Genomic DNA, 19,574 nt, shown 5'->3' on the forward strand with positions numbered 1-19,574 from the left:
CTTGGTCATTGAGGCCATAGAAGTAGTCTTGGACACGCATATATCCCTCAAGCTCAGCCAGGACACGGTTGTCTGAGATCATGACAGTGCTGACCCACAGAGTCTCTGGGTAGAGCCTCACATCATAGTCCATACTCCAGTCTAACAGTGTGTATCTGCACAGAAAAAACCTATGTCAGACATAATAATTGGAAAGTGAAATACTATTTTTTCATAAAACTTAAAATTATTAGTGCTGGATTATGCACTTACAGTTATAGTATAAGAATTGAAATAATTCCCACTGTTGTAGACAGGAACTCTCTGCATATATACTGTAATACAGTATATACTGAAGACTTATATCGAGGTTTCCCCTAGGTCAAACTACTGACTTAGGAGTTGCCTAACTACTAAGTACATATTTACTGCTAGGTTGACACAAACATTGTTATGTACCTGTTATGATGAAGCACTGATTTTTCCACCTAATTAATGCTTACATTCTGATGCTACACACCACAATTTATGTTGCTGCATAACATTAAAAATAAAAAACATGTGTTGTTGTTGTTGTTATTCATACTGTACATCCAAGTGCATTCAAAATGAGTGTCAGACAGCCGAGGTTCGTAAGTTGGTATGAGAGCCATAATTCTCTATTGGCTTCAGGTAATTTTTTGCAAATCCAAGTTAATAACTAATGCATTTTAAACCATTGAAGTTCTGTGGCTCATTTCCCTCATTTTTCTTATCATATTTATATTTAAAACTGTGTATCAAAATGGCCTCGACAACTTCCTCATCTAGTCTGTTCCACCCAATCATCAAACATAAAAATAGAAATGTTGCCTCCGTAGAGCGTCGTCTTGCAAAAACTCTCAGTGTATAATAGTTACTTTACTCCCCACATATTTTATTATTATTATCAGTATTAATTAAAAACATGAATTACCATGTATTCATAAAACATGCATGATTGGAGTATTAAGATTTGGAACATGAATTATCAGATAAAGAATATTCTGATGTTGCAAAACAGATTGCAGACTACTGTTGCTGTACTTAAATATACTGAATATGATAAGTCTGAGGTGGTGTCTGTCTCACATGGACACAACAAACCACATACTACAAGTAGTAATGTGTACAAATTTAAGACAATTTATCCATCCAAATCCTACACTCATAAAATACTGGAAGATATTCTTGTGTTCTACCCAGAGTTTGCTAGTGCAGGGTAATAGACTAAACTCATATTTCATGTTCTCTCCAGATCCTATGTATGAGTAACCATCCTGTGAGATGGGGATATTAGATTAACTCATCTAGGTTTTTTAGCTATACTCTGTAATCCTTCATATATAATAGGGTAGCAATACATTGCTGTGTATACCTAAGCTTGTTAAAAAAAAATGGCCTCAACCATGCTTGTTAGTTTCCTGAAGGCAATGTGGAACAATGATGTCCAAACTTGTGTAAATGCCTTCACCAGAACATCAGGAATTACTGTCCCTGTTCCAACTATAGCATTATATATATTTTATCAACATCCCACATATGTTGGCTTCTCATTTAGTATTAAGTGCTTACCCCATTATAACTATAAATTACTGTTATTAAAATTATTCTAAGTTTTGCCCAAAATGCTTTGCATGGTAGGGCTTAATTTTATGTGAAACCTTTTCACCTACAATTGTATATTTGTCATATGTTCTTTGTCTGCACATTTTAATTAATAAAGTATTATTATTATTATTATTATTATTATATTATTAGATATTATTATTATTATTAGCGTAATATTATTATTAATTATTATTATTATTATTCTGCCTATAAGACTAATTTGCGTGTTGAACAAATGTTAAGATACAGTATTTATCATACTACCACAGAATGGGATGATACAAATACCAGTAGAATATATAAAAACTGGAGCTGGCATTATTGATGAGTGTGATAAAGACCCCCCGAAATAATTATGTACAACTGTATTGGTCTACTGGAAAAAGCACAATGTGAAAGTATTCAATGACTGTATGATCATGAATCAGTTCAAAGATATCTTACAGGTATTCACACCTACCATAACAATGTAATACATGATAACACTGACAGGCACAAAAATTCATACAGTGATTGATTATATTTAGCAAAAAATGTAAGATTTGGTATATCCCTAAAAACCATATCTCTCAAGATGTAAATTCTTTGGAATGCATTAGTCAGAAACAGAGATTGAAAACTTATAAAATATACAGGCAAAAAAAAACAAAAAATCATAATTAAAGAATGACATAGGGGTCACTCATTGAAAAATGGATCATAAATAGAAAAAAAAGACATCAGACTTATAAGATGACAAGTTGCTAAGAAATATGATTATTTGCAAGAGCACAAACTCGACTACTGTAGTTCACTCACACTGCTGAGTTTGAGAACTCAAAATAACTGGGAGGTACTGACCTAGGGCATCTTGGTGCACAGTCCCACGGGTCACTTGGTGTTGGTGCTCGTCTGAAAAAAAAACTAAATTAAGTATATTATATCACTTTTACCTTCACACTACTGTATTTGCAATAGAATATTAAGAAATTACAAAGTTTATATTATATGCCCCACCTCCAGAAGTCTTACAGCAAAGACTATAGTAGGTGGGGCAAAAAGAACTAGACCTCACTTCCTTGTAGTCACACACACACACACCAGTTGATTGACAGTTAAGAGGCAGGACCAAAGAGCCAAAGCTCAACCCCTGCAAGTACAACTAGGTGAGTACAACTAGTTGAGTATATACACACACATGCACACACACACACACACGGGGCACTGGTGGCCGAGTAGAGGCGCTGGTGGCCGAGTGGACAGCATGCTGAATACGTAGTCTTGTAGACCAGGGGTTCAATTCCCGGTGCCAGCAGAAACAGATGGGCAGAGTTTCTTTCACCCTGATGCGCCTGTTACCTAACAGTAAATAGGTACCTAGTAGTTAAACAGCTGTTACAACCTGCTTCCTGGGGGAGGGGGGTTGGTTAGTAGTTAGTAACAGTTGATCGATTGACAGTTGAGAGGCGGGTTGAAAGAGCAGAGCTCAACCCTTGCAAGCAAAACTAGGTGAACACACAAAGCAAAAAATTAGAAAAGTGGTGATAGTGAGGAATGTCACCACAAAACAGAGGAGCTCTGTGGACCACTTGGTCCGTGTTATCTGTGGACCATTTGGTCCGTGTTATCTGTGGACCATTTGGTCCGTGTTATCTGTGGACCATTTGGTCCGTGTTATCTGTGGATCATTTGGTACCTGCTTGATGGAGTTCTGGGAGGAATTTTGCTCCCCAAGCCCGGCCCGAGGTCAGGCTTGGCTTGTGAGAGTTTGGTCCACCAGGCTGTTGCTTGGAGCGGCCCGCAGGCCCACATATCCACTACAGCCCGGTTGGTCGGGCAATTTTGAAGATGTCCACGGTTGTCCCTGCAATATTTCTTATAGTCGCTGGGAGGACATTGAACAACCGCTGACCTCTGATGTTTATACAGTGTTCTCTGATTGTGCCTATGGCACCCCTGCTCTTCACTGGTTCTATTCTGCATTTTCTTCCATATCGTTCACTCCAGTATGTTGTTATTTTACTGTGTAGATTTGGGACCTGGCCTCCAGTATTTTGCATGTGTATATTATTTGATATCTCTCTCGTCTTCTTTCTAGCTAGTGTACATTTGAAGGGCTTTGAGACGATCCCAATAATTTAGGTGCTTTATCGTGCCGTATATGTTCTCTGTACTCCCTCTATTTCTGCAATCTCTCCTGCTCAGACGGGGGAAGTGAATACTGAGCAGTACTCAAGACGGGACAACACAAGTGATTTGAAGAGAACAACTATTGTGATGGGATGGTATCATGTTATCAGGTGATTATTTGGTCCGTATTATTTGTTAATCATAAGTAATCCCATAATCAAGTAAGGATACAAGATTCAATTAACTTCTAATTAAAAGTGTTATCATGAGTTAAGGAAAAAATTGGAAGCTAGAGATGACAGGGCGAGGGGACACGTGTGTGAGGACAGCTGTGTTATCCATCATCACTACCTCCCCTCCCTTCACCCCTCATGTTTCCTCACCCTCCCCTCCTTCACCCTCATGTCTCCTCCCCTCCCCCTCCTTTCCCCTCACTCTTCTCTACCTCATGTCTCACACTCTCCTCTACCTCATGTCCTCACACTTTCTTCAACTTCACGTCCCCTCACTCTCCTCTACCTCATGTCCTCTCACTCTCCTCTACCTCATGTCCTCTCACTCTCCTCTACATCATGTCCTCTCACTCTCCTCTACATCATGTCCTCTCACTCTCCTCTACCTCATGTCCCCTCACTCTCCTCTACCTCATGTCCTCTCACTCTCCTCTACCTCATGTCCTCTCACTCTCCTCTACCTCATGTCCCCTCACTCTCCTCTACCTCATGTCCTCTCACTCTCCTCTACATCATGTCCCCTCACTCTCCTCTACATCATGTCCCCTCACTCTCCTCTACCTCATGTCCCCTCACTCTCCTCTACCTCATGTCCTCTCACTCTCCTCTACCTCATGTCCCCTCACTCTCCTCTACATTATGTCCTCTCACTCTCCTCTACATCATGTCCTCTCACTCTCCTCTACATCATGTCCTCTCACTCTCCTCTACATAATGTCCCCTCACTCTCCTCTACATCATGTCCCCTCACTCTCCTCTACCTCATGTCCTCTCACTCTCCTCTACTTCATGTCCTCTCACTCTCCTCTACCTCATGTCCTCTCACTCTCCTCTACCTCATGTCCTCTCACTCTCCTCTACATCATGTCCTCTCACTCTCCTCTACATCATGTCCTCTCACTCTCCTCTACATCATGTCCTCTCACTCTCCTCTACTTCATGTCCTCTCACTCTCCTCTACCTCATGTCCTCTCACTCTCCTCTACCTCATGTCCTCTCACTCTCCTCTACATCATGTCCTCTCACTCTCCTCTACATCATGTCCCCTCACTCTCCTCTACCTCATGTCCTCTCACTCTCCTCTACCTCATGTCCTCTCACTCTCCTCTACCTCATGTCCTCTCACTCTCCTCTACATCATGTCCTCTCACTCTCCTCTACATCATGTCCTCTCACTCTCCTCTACCTCATGTCCCCTCACTCTCCTCTACCTCATGTCCTCTCACTCTCCTCTACCTCATGTCCTCTCACTCTCCTCTACATCATGTCCTCTCACTCTCCTCTACCTCATGTCGTTTTATTTATATTACTTCTAAGCTGCATCACGTATGAACCCATCCCTGCCCTTGTGTGGCAGTGCACAATAGAAAGTTGTTTTTACATATTCATACATTAAAACATTGATTGTAACCATGATATATATATATATGTGTGTGTTTCCGCCTACAGTTTAGACCTCTTGTCTTGTGTATGACCCTCTGTCCTGAGTGACAGTGAATACCAGCATTATCCTCACTTTAATAAGACTTAATTGCAATCCTCAGATTAGGCAAAATTGTCACTAATTTTGTCAATAAAGATGTTAATAATAATAATGTCCCCTCACTCTCGTCTACCTCATGTTTCCTCACTCTCCTCTACCTCATGTTCCCTCACCTTCCCCTCCTTCGCCCTCATGTTCCCTTACTATCACTTTCCAATTCCTCACCTTCCCCCCACACCTCCCTACCCACCCTCACCTTCCCATTCACCTCAATTAACCCAGTAACTCCCTATTACTCACCCCCTTCACCCTCATATTCCTACCAATCACTTTCTCCTCACTTCCCTGTCTTCCCCCCCCTCTTTTCCTATCACATACTTCTCCTTTTCCACTCCACGTCATTATTTCTTCAGCAACAAGTCTTCCTCCGGTCCGTACCTCCCGTCTTGAGTTTCCTCACTTCCTCATCCATCTTTCTTCACATCCTCCCTTAATTCTCATTCCAATGATAGTAGCATTTGGAAGTTGGGACAGGTGTAATGGTACCCCGTGTGACCCCGTGTGACCCCGTGTGACCCCGTGTGACCCCCATGTGACCCCATGTGACCCCGTGATGTAAAAAGTCCCTCAAATGCTCTCTACTTATAATATAACATTACCCTACAGTTGTTTTTTGTGAAGAGGGAAAATTACCGTCGAATTTTTGTTTCTTTTTCCAGTTAGATGTAGTGTTGTTCATAATTGATATATATACGTGTTCTTCACTGGTAGTAATAAGCAGTGAACAAGTTCGACTCGTGCTAAACTTCTTAAACCCTGACAATTGGTGTTAAATACATTAGTGAATTTTAACAAGGGACAGCTATAGTGCACGGATCGCTTCTCGTTAAATGGTAATATGAAATGTTATATCCATCAGTCGCAATGAGTATATGTATGTATGTATGTATGTATGTATGTATGTATGTATCTGTGTGTGTGTGTGTGTGTGTGTGTGTGTGTGTGTGTGTGTGTGTGTGTGTGTGTGTGTGTGTGTGTGTGTGTGTGTGTGTGTGTCTGGTGTAGTAATCAGAGACGACGAAGGAGTGCCTCCATAATGATGTTAGTGCCAACCAATCCACGCTTATTAGAACCCCCTCGTCAGTGTCGAGCACACCACGCCTACATGATGCCCTACAACACGTCATCACTATCCTAGAGCTGAGAGAGAGAGAGAGAGAGAGAGAGAGAGAGAGAGAGAGAGAGAGAGAGAGAGAGAGAGAGAGAGAGAGAGAGAGAGAGAGAGAGAGAGAGATGATAGTTCCTTTATGAGAGTTCCCTATGTAATAGTTTCAAACTACATTCTCATGAAATAAATGAGTTTCTAGGAGCAGGCTTCAGAGGAGTTGAGGTAGGATAACAGCTCTTGCGTGCATTTTCATCAGGTACGTCATTTGACAGCCCTAATGAACTTTGGGCTGTCTTGGCTTAAAAAAAAATTAATCAATTATCAGGTAATCAATTCGATACCAAAGCATATTGACATTAGCTGGCCGATGACGTAGCTGAGAAGGCCACGAAACTGTCAGACATTAAAATTTCTCCAAGTCTGGAAGCCAGTGTTATGACAACAAACCTGGCGCAGCTTCGGCACTTCGATGTCCCAAACACACATCCGAGTGGTAAAGAAGGTCCGCCAGATATGATTAAAAATAATAATTCCCTGAGGTACTGGCAGGCAGACAGAAGTAAATGTGTGCCGGATTAGGTCAGGACGTGCCTGAAGAAGAGAAATGGACACCCAGATGCCAGAACATGAAAGAACATGTCATCGATGTGAAAGCCAGTCAGGCCAGAATGTTCCCTCTGGCGTTACCTACTAATCTCAGCCCATCCTCCTAAAATGAAAGTACTTATACTAGCTATTTGGTCGCACTAATATGTAGAAATAGACCACCAGAAAGTTAACTTTCGAATTATTGAATTTGAACAAACCAGAAACTGTTCTTAATGCAAGATAACTATAAGACCTAACTCCGCCTCTCCTTGCACTCCTACTGTAGGCCTAATACAGTACATATATGTACTATACTAGGCCTAGGAATATTTAAGTTTGGATTTTAGCTTTATTTTTTCCTGACATCAAATTAATAGTACAAAAAATGGTTTACTGGTGGTCCATCACTACATATTGGTACTTTGGACCAAACAGCCACTATATGTACTGTCATTCAGGTTGATGGGTTGACTAATCTGCCAGACAGCAGGGAAAACTGCTCCTGGACATCGAATTTGACGCATCCATTGAGATTTGTTTAGTCCATATCCAGCACAGCTTCGCTAATATTACAATTGACTAGACTTCGCAGGACGTACCAGACAAAAACTTATGGATGGCGCGCCAAGCCGTTAAGGCCAGTATCACTAATCCCCAGGCTTCGGACCCACTTAAGTGGGTCTTATGCAGTGAGAGCGGTATATAAGCGATGAGTTAGTCAATGTCCACAACGGGAGACATCTCCCGTCACGCAGGGTGCAGCCGCACCTCCACAGATCTCCAGTATCATCTATTGATACTGGTAATGGCTCAAAAGGGCCACCACTTACGGGCTATTCGTGCCCGTGCCACCTTTTGGGTGGCTTACTCCTCATCAATCAATCATCAATGTCCACATGTTACAGCCCCGGTCTTGTGCCAGATAAGACCACTACGGGCTCACCATAGCCCGTGCTATTTGGAACATTCTATTCCCAGTAGCTGAATCTAAAATAACAATAACGCACAACAAGCTGACTAATTCCTGAGTACCTACTCACTTCTAGGTGAACAGAGACATTAGTGAAAGGAAATGTGCCCAACCATTTTTGTCCCGCCAGGGATTCGAACCCGGAATTCTCGATTGTGCGTCGAGAACGAACCCGACTGCATTACCGGAACTCTTATAGAAGAATACAAATAGGTAAGTACACACATGATATATGACAGAGAACACTGTATAATATGAAGTGTATTTTGGCTAAAACCACACCAAAAATGAACTAAAATTAGTTAGCAACTAAACCTGCATGCAAATAAAATATGTAGTAATTGAGGGTAAACTTACGTGGGAGGGCCCATGGTGGTGGGGGCCTCAGGGGAGTAGCCAGGCTTGTCGAAGACGAACAAGACAGACGGCTCTTTGGTCTGTACCTCATACCTAGACTCCTCATTATTCCCGGGGTCGTAGTAGTAATCGAGATCCTCTTCATAATTATACTCCGTGGCGACCCGCTCCTCGCTGTTCTCTCTGACAGGTGGCAGATTGGACGTGAGAGGAGCAAACGGTCCAGGAAGCAGTTTAGGCCCATACGGATATGGGTTATTCCTCGCCACGGGCTGCTGGGGGCGCACTGGAGGAATGGGTCTCGCTGGGGGCACTTTCCTTGGTCTGGCAGGAGCGGGCTTTATCACCCTGTGTTCCCTCCGAGGCTCTGGAGGTCTGGAAGGAGGTCTGACTGGTACAGCACTAACTAAACTCAGGGAAGACAGTGTTGGTTTCGCTGTGACTAACTGTTTTTGAGACCCAAAGTCGTAATACTCAAAGCTACTTTCCACAAATCCTTCAGATGGTGCCTCAAGATCAACCAACCTGGGAGCATCGATCAGGGCCGACACGTCGTCATCCTCAACCAAAGCCTCGAGACGCAGGCGTGATCGTGGGGACGATATGGGTGCCGCCAGAGTTGGGGGGGTTGTAGAGGGGTCGATATGACTTCCTGTCCCCACGTCCACAGGAAGGGATTCACCTCGTCCCGGATTGGAAGATACAGTCTTGTTTCGGGTTTTTCCTTTTCCTTTTCTTATGCGTGTTCTTACGACAGCTGGGACCTTCGTGCCTCTCCTTTGTGACTCCGTGCCTCGCCCTTGTGACTCCGTGCCTCTTCTTTGTGACTCCGTGCCTCGTTTTTGTGACTCCGTGCTTCGCCCTCGTGACTCCGTGCCTCTCCTTTGTGACTCCGTGCCTCGCCCTTGTGACTCCGTGCCTCGCCCTTGTGACTCCGTGCCTCGCCCTTGAGACTCCGTGCCTCGCCCTTGTGACTCCGTGCCTCTCCCTTGTGACTCCGTGCCTCGCCCTTGTGACTCCGTGCCTCGCCCTTGTGGCTCCGCGACTTTTTCTTGTGGCTCCGCGATTTTTTCTTGTGGTTCCGTGCCTTTCTCTTGTGGCTCCGTGTCTCTCCCTTGTGCCTCCGTGCCTCTCCCTTGTGGCTCCAAGCCTCGCCCTGGTGTCAGTCTTTCTTCGTGATCCTCACCAGATCCTTCGTCACCATCGCCTGTAACTCCACCGTGTACCTTTTGTACAATAAGTTCACGATGATCTAGTCTTTCCGGTTCTTCTTTTCCTTGTTTAATTTGTGAAGCAGCATTGTGTAGAGAGTGAGGACCATGATCATCGTTGCCATTAACGTTATCTCGAACATCAGACAGAGGACTAGCTCTAGGTAACATTTCTATCGAATCGTTTGCCATTTTAAAATTTGTGTTGTCACTTTCATCTGGCAACGAATTTTTGTCAGTACTTGAATGCGCATTTCCAATATAGCTGGTAACGCTGGCTAACACTTGGGAATGGTTAACTGGAAGTTCATTTATTCTAGGCAATATAAAACTATCGATAGTGGAGTGTGAAGTCAGAGTTGGTGCGGACCGTGGTAAATTACCTACTGAAGTAGATGATGTGGTGGCAGGGTATGATGGTGTTACAGGAGCTGTTGCCTCGCCCGTCCGAGGGTTCGAGGTGGTGGGAGATGATACCTCGCCTGCCCGAGGGTTCGCGGTGGTGGGAGACGCTACATCGCCCGTCCAAGGGTTCGAGGTGGTGGGAGACGCTACCTCGCCCGCCCGAGGGTTCGCGGTGGTGGGAGATGCTACCTCGCCCGCCCGAGGGTTCGAGGTGGTGGGAGACGCTACCTCGCCTGCCCGAGGGTTCGCGGTAGTGGGAGATGCTACCTCGCCCGCCCGAGGGTTCGCGGTGGTGGGAGATGCTACCTCGCCCGTCCAAGGGTTCGAGGTGGTGGGAGACGCTACCGCGCCCGCCCGAGGGTTCGCGGTGGTGGGAGATGCTACCTCGCCCGCCCAAGGGTTCAAAGTGGTGGGAGCTGCTACCTCGCCCGTCCGAGGGTTCGCGGTAGTGGGAGATGCTACCTCGCCCGCCCGAGGGTTCGCGGTGGTGGGAGATGCTACCTCGCCCGTCCAAGGGTTCGAGGTGGTGGGAGACGCTACCGCGCCCGCCCGAGGGTTCGCGGTGGTGGGAGATGCTACCTCGCCCGCCCAAGGGTTCAAAGTGGTGGGAGCTGCTACCTCGCCCGTCCGAGGGTTCGAGGTAGTGAGAGGGCTGACATGGGACAGGTACTGGGTGGAGGACCAGGTGAAGTTGGAGGTATCAGGAGTGAAGCCCATACCGGTGAGGTTGAGGTGTGCGTGGGTGAGGTTGGCTTCCTGTTCTTTGAGGGCATTCTCGAGCGACAGGAGCCCCGCGAGCCGTAGGACAAACATCGCCATTGCTCCAGCAGGCTCTACCATGCCGTAATCTGGGGACATATACAACGCGTCATTAAGTTTTCCTATCACAGAGCCATTTATATTCAAATTCATGTGCTAATGTGCATAATCCACATAAAACATAGTCTTATGACTGCTCTTTATTCTCTTCTGTGAAGCTATGGGTCAGTACAATTGCACCAGAGATGGTACCCATATATAAACATATAGTTAAATTAACAAAATCAGTAAATACAAATATCTATATGTTCTGTCTGCTCTATATGATATGGTATCCAAACACTAAACCCGTTTTCGATACTAATACTTCAAGTAAGTTTAGCAGCCCTTTCACCATATAATGTAATGTATTGGCTGTGTTTCCACACGTTGTGTTGCAAAGAACGCATTGCACAGGTCATGCTGTAAATTATAAGTTGTAGAGATGTCACATATTAAGTGTTGTAGGCAACGTGTTTCAGGGGTCGTGATGCACGGGTTTGTTGCAGTGATCGTGTGTTTCAGAGGTGTTCCAGCTGACGACCTCCACCTTCCTTATCACAAACTCACAGATAACACATTACGCTTATCTAAACCTATACAATAAAAGTTCATGTTTATTTTCTCTTGGAGAGGGTCATGGCCGCCTCACTCTCCTCCGCCAACACTTCTCCAGAGACCAGCGTTGCCCGCCTCTCACTCTACTTTAGTTCCTCCCATTCATATGCATTCATTTTCTTCTATGGATTTGAAGCATCGAAATAAAACGTCTCATGGACTAGCAGCTAACTAACCGTTGTCGTTATAAATAATCAGCCGATAAGTATTGATTTATATTTAAGCAAAATATAGTTTTTCCACTACGTTAAAATTTATCAATGCACCTTGAGGGTTGATCAAGCTTAGACAAGCATAGCGTAGCTAAGGACGTACTTACACTTTTCTAAGGTTTTTAGACCCCACTTCGTTCAAAACTGAGGGACAAGTGATATGGACGAAGTTCTGATCTATCTTCACGTGTTTATCTAATCTCATGTTGTTTACAATATCCTAAATTAATACATTGTTAACGCTGGTTAAGTTGTGAGAGGCGGAGCCATATACGTCTTTGCGGGAGCCGTTGTCAAAGGAAGTATATATTGTAAGAGAAACTTCATTTTTGAAGTTATGGCTTGACTTCAAAGGAAGAAGAGCAATTTCCCCGAGTTACTATTGAAAGAGGTACTTAAATATGCATCGTTATATTTGCCCGAAATGCTGTCGTTAATTAATTAGCAGCCTCGACAAAAATCAATATGTAAAAAAGTAGTATAACCTATACGTTTTCGTATAAGAAAACATCATCATTATTATTATATGTATATATAATAATAGTTAGGTTAGGTGTTTAGGTTCTGTTGCCGATTATTTGTATTTGTAGTACGTGGGTGAAGCTTTTACAGCGTTGTATTTCAAACAATGTCGTCAGCGAAGCACTTGTTCCGGAAGTGTTCGGACGTCATCAGTTGTGAGTCGTGTGTAAACAGTTTTTCATTCACAAACAGGGTGTTTGGCGAGTGCATGGAATGAACTTTCGGTCTTTGTTTGAAGGGCGGGTTGCTTTGTTTAGAGGACGAGCTGATACACGACTCACAACTGATGACGTTCGAACTATTCTAGAACAAGTGCTTCGATGACCACCTCTGTTCGAGTCGCATCTCTGCAAATGGTTCACTCAAGTCCTACAAATACAGATAATTTCCAACAGAACCCAAACACACAACTTAACCTAATCTACAGTCAAATATGCACAATATGCGAGTATATAATATTAATTTATATTTGACTAAATATGTATTTTTATTGAACAGCATATTAAAATTGATGACTGCGTCTTTGGGGTTGGCCGCTCATGGAATGAACACAGACTTATGGCGGGTTGCATTATTTCGTCTTCTGCAAGTACGTTGTTCCGTCTAATAATACACCTTGATAAAGTTGTCTTTATCTTTTTAAATGATGATCTCTTAACTTTTATTTATATATTTTAGCTAACTTTGTGCCTGGTAAATGTGCATAGAATCAGTATTATTTCAATATTGAGGTAAATGCATATCTAAAATAGAAGGATATACGGGACAAAATGGTGGTGGGAATAAGTCTTCAGCCACAAGCAGATACAAGTAAGGTGGCGGGGAAAGTACCAGAGAGGATGCCAGAGTTTACGGCAGAGTCCGTACTGAAAGCTCATCAATTTCGTCAGAGTTAGCAGACAAGGACGGAGCATCTGGCACAGCGCACTTTTACACCCCTTTGTAGAGGAGGGGAATTAGTTTTTAGCTTTGGTTTATGAATGAGATACAACATATACAGCATCCTATTTTATTACGTATGCAAGTTTACAAGTATTACATTGTTGTATTTTCAAGTTAGTATAGCAACTCTAGACATGGTCATTCAGTCAGCGCTCCCTCAAACATGAACATGAGTATATTCATTCAGACACATGTTTACAACCCTCTGACACTCCTCGTCTGCATGTTCAAGATTATCAATCTCATTAGTAAACACTATCGCACTGTAACTCATACATCCTTTTTCCAACCCCTTATCCCTCATCTCTCCCTCACTCGCTCTGTCATTCTTTAATCCCCCCTCTCTTTATCTCATCCTTCTCTCTCACATCTTAGCCTTTCGGTGCATTTAAGACGTCTTCCCTAAGCCGTCTTAGGCAGAGGTCAAAGTAAAGTTTAAGGGGAATACTTTTCCATGCTTTGGAGGCATAGACAATCAGAAAATAACACTTGCTACCCAAGAACAAAAAATAAATTGTTACATGGTGTATCAGTGTCACCCTTCTTAACGCCCTCCCTCCTTGTCCGCCAGACTGAATGACTGCTCGTCTGCCTGCCTGCCTGCCTGCCTGCCCAATCCGCTTGCTCACCCGCCCGTCCGCCTGCCTGCCTGCCTGCCTGCCATCCTTCCCCTCCCAGCCTACACGCCAACACCGAACACGAGTGGCCATTAGCAACGCTGCTGGCCTCATCACCCTAGGCTCTCGGTGACTACATTTCCTGTAATATTTCCTCCCAGCTTTATGGCATCAGATAATGTCCTCCAGCCCCCGGGCACTCAAGGCCCGCCACAACACACACAGCTGTAGCTCGCCTGGCTCGCACTCATGGCCCTGTAAAGACCTCATGGCCCAGACGGAGGGGAGAGTGCCGGAGTACCGAGCTTACCTAACACTGACTAAAAGGAAGTAAAGTCTAGCTCTTTAAACCTCGCCTATATTAGTCATGTTGTACCTGTTGCATTTTATTTGAAATTTCCTGACTTTCCTTTCTCTCTCATATCTTCCCTTAAAATTGAGGAAGGAGATGGTTTCCACAACTTCTTTTTTCAGGGCATTGTACTTGTAGACCACTCATACAGGGTACGAGTACTTCCTTACTTTCATTTTAGACTCATTTGTACTTCCAGCTTACACCTTTTATCTTGTCCCTCCCATGTTATTTTACTTTAAAGAGGCTGTCCCTGTCCAACTTGGCTAGATCCTCAATGTCTTGCATGTAGTGGTCATATCCCCTCCATTCTCTCCTCTAGAGCTGTAAGTATGAGGTCCCTTAACCTCTCCTGGAAATTTAGCCTTTTCAGTTCAGGCACTAGTCTTCTTGTAACTTCTGTAGTTTTTCAAGTTTAGATTTGTGTTTGAAGAGGAGGTGATTCCATGCCGGTGCTGTGTACTCTAGTACTGGCTTCAAATATGCTGTATAGATTGTCTTAAAAGAGTAGATATTTAAGTTATTAAGTGCCGTGCTATTGTTTGCCAGTAGAGAGTGACGGTGGCCCTCAGGTAAATTCTGGTAACACTCTCGTAACACTGGTAACACACTAACACTGGTGTTATAAATGGAATTAAATCAAATAAATATGTGTTATCTTTTTTTATTCCTGTAGTTACCTTCTATCTCTCTTTCTAATCTTTTTTACCTTACACTTGTAAGGGATTAAATTCTAAAAGCCATTTGTCTGCCCATTCCTGGAATTTGTCAAGGACTTCTTTCAATTTCCTGCAATCCTTCTCAATTTTTACTTTATTAGTTGCTCATCATCTGCAATCATTGACCTATATGAGCTCAACTTTCTCTGGCAGGTCATTCACAGATTAAGAGCAGTAATGGTCCCAAGACTGATCCTTGAGGAGCACACTTGTCACATTCTTCCAGATTACCATTTCCACTCTGAATGTGTTCCTTTGTTTTCTGTCCATCTGCCACTTGCTTAAAATTTTCAAAGTTTTTCCAGTTATACCAACGTGTCTCTATTGTGAACAACAGTCTTTCATGAGGTACAGGATCGTATGCTTTGAGAAATCTAGGAAGATGCAGTCTACCCAGATTTCCTCTTCCTGCCGTTTCTGATGACCATGTCATAGAACTCTATATCACGCAAGACTTTCCTTTCTAAATCCACGTTGCCCTTCCAGTACAAAGTTTATTCTCATCCTATTCCCTCATTTTAATACTGAGAATACATTTGCCATTTTTTTCCCCGTGCGGACTCCTTCAACAGCTTGGCGGTATGACGTCTGGCCCTACTGCTCGTATTGTGCCTATTTCCGCCAGGTGTTGTTTTGCTTCAAATTCAAATTCAAAATTCAAAATTCAAATTCAAAATTCAAATTCAAAATTCAAATTCAAAATTCAAATTCAAAATTCAAATTCAAAATTCAAATTCAAAATTCAAATTCAAAATTCAAATTCAAAATTCAAATTCAAAATTCAAATTCAAAATTCAAATTCAAAATTCAAATTCAAAATTCAAATTCAAAATTCAAATTCAAATGTTTATTCAGGTAAAGTACATACATACAAGGTGTGATACAAACATTGATGGATTTATAGATCCATCTTATTCACTACTACAGCATCTAATGTGCTAGTAGGAGTACGAGTGTTAACAAGAGTGTGTTAGAGTTAGAGTGAGTCGTGGGAGGAGCGGAGGCAGTCTCTCCATGACTACATAACAGTGTAAACAAAGAGAGCCACGCGGCCGTTGTGGTGGCCCCGGTGTCCTCACGGTGTTGATAGCTCCAGATGGATAAGTCAGACTTATTCTCAGTATGTACTCACCTACTTGTGCTTGCACGGGTTGAGCCTCGGCTCTCTGGTCCCGTCTGTCAACCATCAATCAACTGGTGTACAGGTTCCTGAGTTTATTAGGCTCTTTTGAATCTACATTTGAAATTATGGAATCTGCTTCCACCATCTCGCTTCTGAGCGCATTCTATTTGTTAATTATTCTGACACTGAAAACTTTTTTCTTACCTCTCTGTGGTTCATTAAATTGGTTTGCCCAACTAAGAAATGTACAAATCCAAACAATCTACCAAGTTTGATGTATATAAAACGTCAGTATTGCCGCGCTCTAATATTGACGATAATTACACACAGAAACCACAATAGCGTGATGCATCAAATGAACAAATCCACAAGGGCCGTGATGACGTCGGACGTAGGTTCGAACCCTCTTCACGGCCCTTGTGGATTTGTTCAACGACGTTAATTATAATGAATTATAACCAAGAAACCTGTCAAGTCGTCGTCTCAAGGTGGCCAGTGATCGGTCGGATTTAACCGACCTATCAGCTGTTGCAGATCATGATAGCTCTAAGTGGGTAATCAGTTGTTATCTTAGTAATCAGTCGAGGCACTCTTCATGCAGCTGGGTACTGTGATTCCTTTAACAAGTGCCGCCAGAGTGCCACCAGTGCCACTCAGGGTCAACCAACCCGGACTCCCATACTCGCCATCATTTTATGCGACCATGTTTTTAATAAATTTAATACGGATAAAAATCCTGATTTTAACACGGACCAATTTCAATTACTAATAATTTTAAATGTTATATTTGAAAGTATTTTTATTCTTGCATTGATTTTTAGTCAATGAAAATTATTTTAAAATATTGATCGATCCGTTTATGGTGTACTGAGACGCCATCACGGTACAAGGGAGGGAGGAACCTGGTTTGGTGTAGGTCAAGGTCTATCAACCTCTGGAGGGCCAATATGGCCATAAGAGAGGAACCCTTGGCACAATCCCTGAACCAGTCCGGCCTAACATACTGACTCTCACACCAGTCCGGCCCAGCATACTGCCTGACACCAGTCCGGCCCAGCATACTACCTCTCTCTTACCAGTCTAGCTCAGCATACTGCCTAACGCCAGTCCGGCCCAACATACTACCTCTCTCTCTTACCAGTCTAGCTCAGCATACTGCCTCACACCAGTCCGGCCCAACATACTGTCTCTCTTACCAGTCTAGCTCAGCATACTGCCTAACGCCAGTCCGGCCCAACATACTGTCTCTCTTACCAGTCTAGCTCAGCATACTGCCTCACGCCAGTCCGGCCCAACATACTGTCTCTCTTACCAGTCTAGCTCAGCATACTGCCTAACGCCAGTCCGGCCCAACATACTGCCTCTCTTACCAGTCTAGCTCAGCATACTGCCTAACGCCAGTCCGGCCCAACATACTGCCTCTCTTACCAGTCTAGCTCAGCATACTGCCTCACACCAGTCCGGCCCAACATACTGCCTCTCTTACCAGTCTAGCTCAGCATACTGCCTCACACCAGTCCGGCCCAACATACTGTCTCTCTTACCAGTCTAGCTCAGCATACTGCCTCACACCAGTCCGGCCCAACATACTGTCTCTCTTACCAGTCTAGCTCAGCATACTGCCTAACGCCAGTCCGGCCCAACATACTGCCTCTCTTACCAGTCTAGCTCAGCATACTGCCTAACGCCAGTCCGGCCCAACATACTGTCTCTCTTACCAGTCTAGCTCAGCATACTGCCTCACACCAGTCCGGCCCAACATACTGTCTCTCTTACCAGTCTAGCTCAACATACTGCCTCACACCAGTCCGGCCCAACATACTGTCTCTCTTACCAGTCTAGCTCAGCATACTGCCTCACGCCAGTCCGGCCCAACATACTGCCTCTCTTACCAGTCTAGCTCAGCATACTGCCTCACACCAGTCCGGCCCAACATACTGTCTCTCTTACCAGTCTAGCTCAGCATACTGCCTCACGCCAGTCCGGCCCAACATACTGCCTCTCTTACCAGTCTAGCTCAGCATACTGCCTCACACCAGTCCGGCCCAGCATACTGCCTCTCTCTTACCAGTCTAGCTCAGCATACTGCCTCACGCCAGTCCGACCCAACATACTGCCTATCTCACAAGTCTGACCAAACATACTGCCTCTCTCACAAGTTTTAATGCACCAATAGCAACTCACCTTTATCTGTAGTTGCCAAACGAGACGAAAATAATGTTGTCTCCGGTAGGAAGGTGACGGCGTCGTTGTCACCTTCACTGTCGCTTCACCGTCAGCTACAACCTATTATTTTCATTTTCCCGGAAATGTCAAGCAAGCTAGACCAGTCGTGGGTGTGATCACGGGTGAACAGTGCTTCAAACATTAATTTACCAGTGCACTAATTTATGGTCTTAATAGACTGTTCTGTTTACAGAACATAAATCTGGTGAACATAATTATGATTCGGTGGGCAACAGAGACGAGATGTCACGCGTTATGTTAGTTCCGTTTTGACGAATTTTTTTAGGACACAGGTGAGTTATTGGGTTCTGGGGGGGGGGGCACCGTCCACTGATGGGGTGACAGATGAGCCGCCACCAGCGTGCCAAGAGGCGCGGTGGTTTCCGTGGAAGCAGATGGTGTAGTGAGCGCGGTGCCCGCGTCTGACGGAGTAGCGGGCGCAGTTCCGGGAGCGTGGGTGGGGGCGTATATTATAGAGCCTGTGGAGTGTGTGTGTGTGTGTGTGTGTGTGTGTGTGTGTGTGTGTGTGTGTGTGTGTGTGTGTGTGTGTGTGTGTGTGTGTGTGTGTGTGTGTGTGTGTCTACCGCCGATTCCCCCCTCTCTTACCCCTCCCGGTGACCGCCTCCCCCCTACCGGCCCAGACGTCCCCATATGCTGGCCTTCGCCTTTGTGATCTCCGTCAATCTTCACCCCTCTCGCCATGACCCATGACGCCCCACACATCCCCGCGGCCCCTCACAGCACCCCCGTGATCCTCGACGTCCCTCACCCCGCCCCTCGTGACCCCCCTGACGCCCCCTCATCCACTGCTTCATGATCTCTGACGCCCATCACCTTCCTTCCCTCATGACCCCTGACGCCCCCCGCCGCCCCCCGTGATCCCCCGCCGCCCCCCGTGACCCCACGCCCCCCTGCAAACACCGTTAATCCATACATCAATTTGTTCAACTAATTTGCTTACAGAGTAAACAAAACGCAATTTACCAGAACTTGTTTCAAGTAAAGGTTGAACATACGCATGAGTTTGGGTGGATATACGCAGGAACTGCCTCGTAGGGAGGCGTCGACCATGAGGCCTGGTCGACGACCGGGCCGCGGGGAAGCTAAGCTCCGAACCCCCCCCCCCCTCAAGGTAGGGGTCAATAGGCCTTCTGCAATTTATTCTCATTTTCTTATCATGTTTTACGGAAGGTTTACAAAAATGGCAGCCTCTGCTACCCTAATTCTAAAATCAGACATAGGCCTTCCCTTATTCAAATTGATGCACTTAAGAATTGCGTAAGAGGTGATTCGCAAACTCGTTAATTCGCCTC

At 44.5% G+C, this 19,574-nt stretch overlaps 1 protein-coding gene across 8 annotated transcripts in view; it reads right to left on the bottom strand.

Moving 5' to 3' along the window:
• The window catches only part of LOC123746902 (uncharacterized), a 53,318-nt gene that overhangs the window by 17,174 nt on the left and 16,570 nt on the right, over positions 1-19,574 (bottom strand). For 2 of the 8 annotated variants that reach the window (XM_045728783.2, XM_069319666.1), the window contains exons 2-4: positions 8,517-10,980; positions 2,449-2,499; positions 1-155 (exon numbers count right to left, since the gene is read on the bottom strand). In XM_045728783.2, coding sequence (XP_045584739.2) covers positions 1-155; positions 2,449-2,499; positions 8,517-10,972 — 2,662 coding nt within the window. In that variant the 5' untranslated portion in view covers positions 10,973-10,980. Of the gene's footprint in view, positions 156-2,448; positions 2,500-8,516; positions 10,981-16,502; positions 16,522-17,111; positions 17,220-17,289; positions 17,325-18,103; positions 18,172-18,219; positions 18,683-19,574 lie in introns of those variants that run through there. The other 6 variants (XM_045728775.2, XM_045728776.2, XM_069319665.1 and 3 more) reach the window with 6 other exon arrangements.

The sequence above is a fragment of the Procambarus clarkii genome, chromosome 93 (assembly GCF_040958095.1).
Source record: "Procambarus clarkii isolate CNS0578487 chromosome 93, FALCON_Pclarkii_2.0, whole genome shotgun sequence".
In the NCBI taxonomy this organism is placed as follows: Eukaryota; Metazoa; Arthropoda; class Malacostraca; order Decapoda; family Cambaridae; genus Procambarus; species Procambarus clarkii.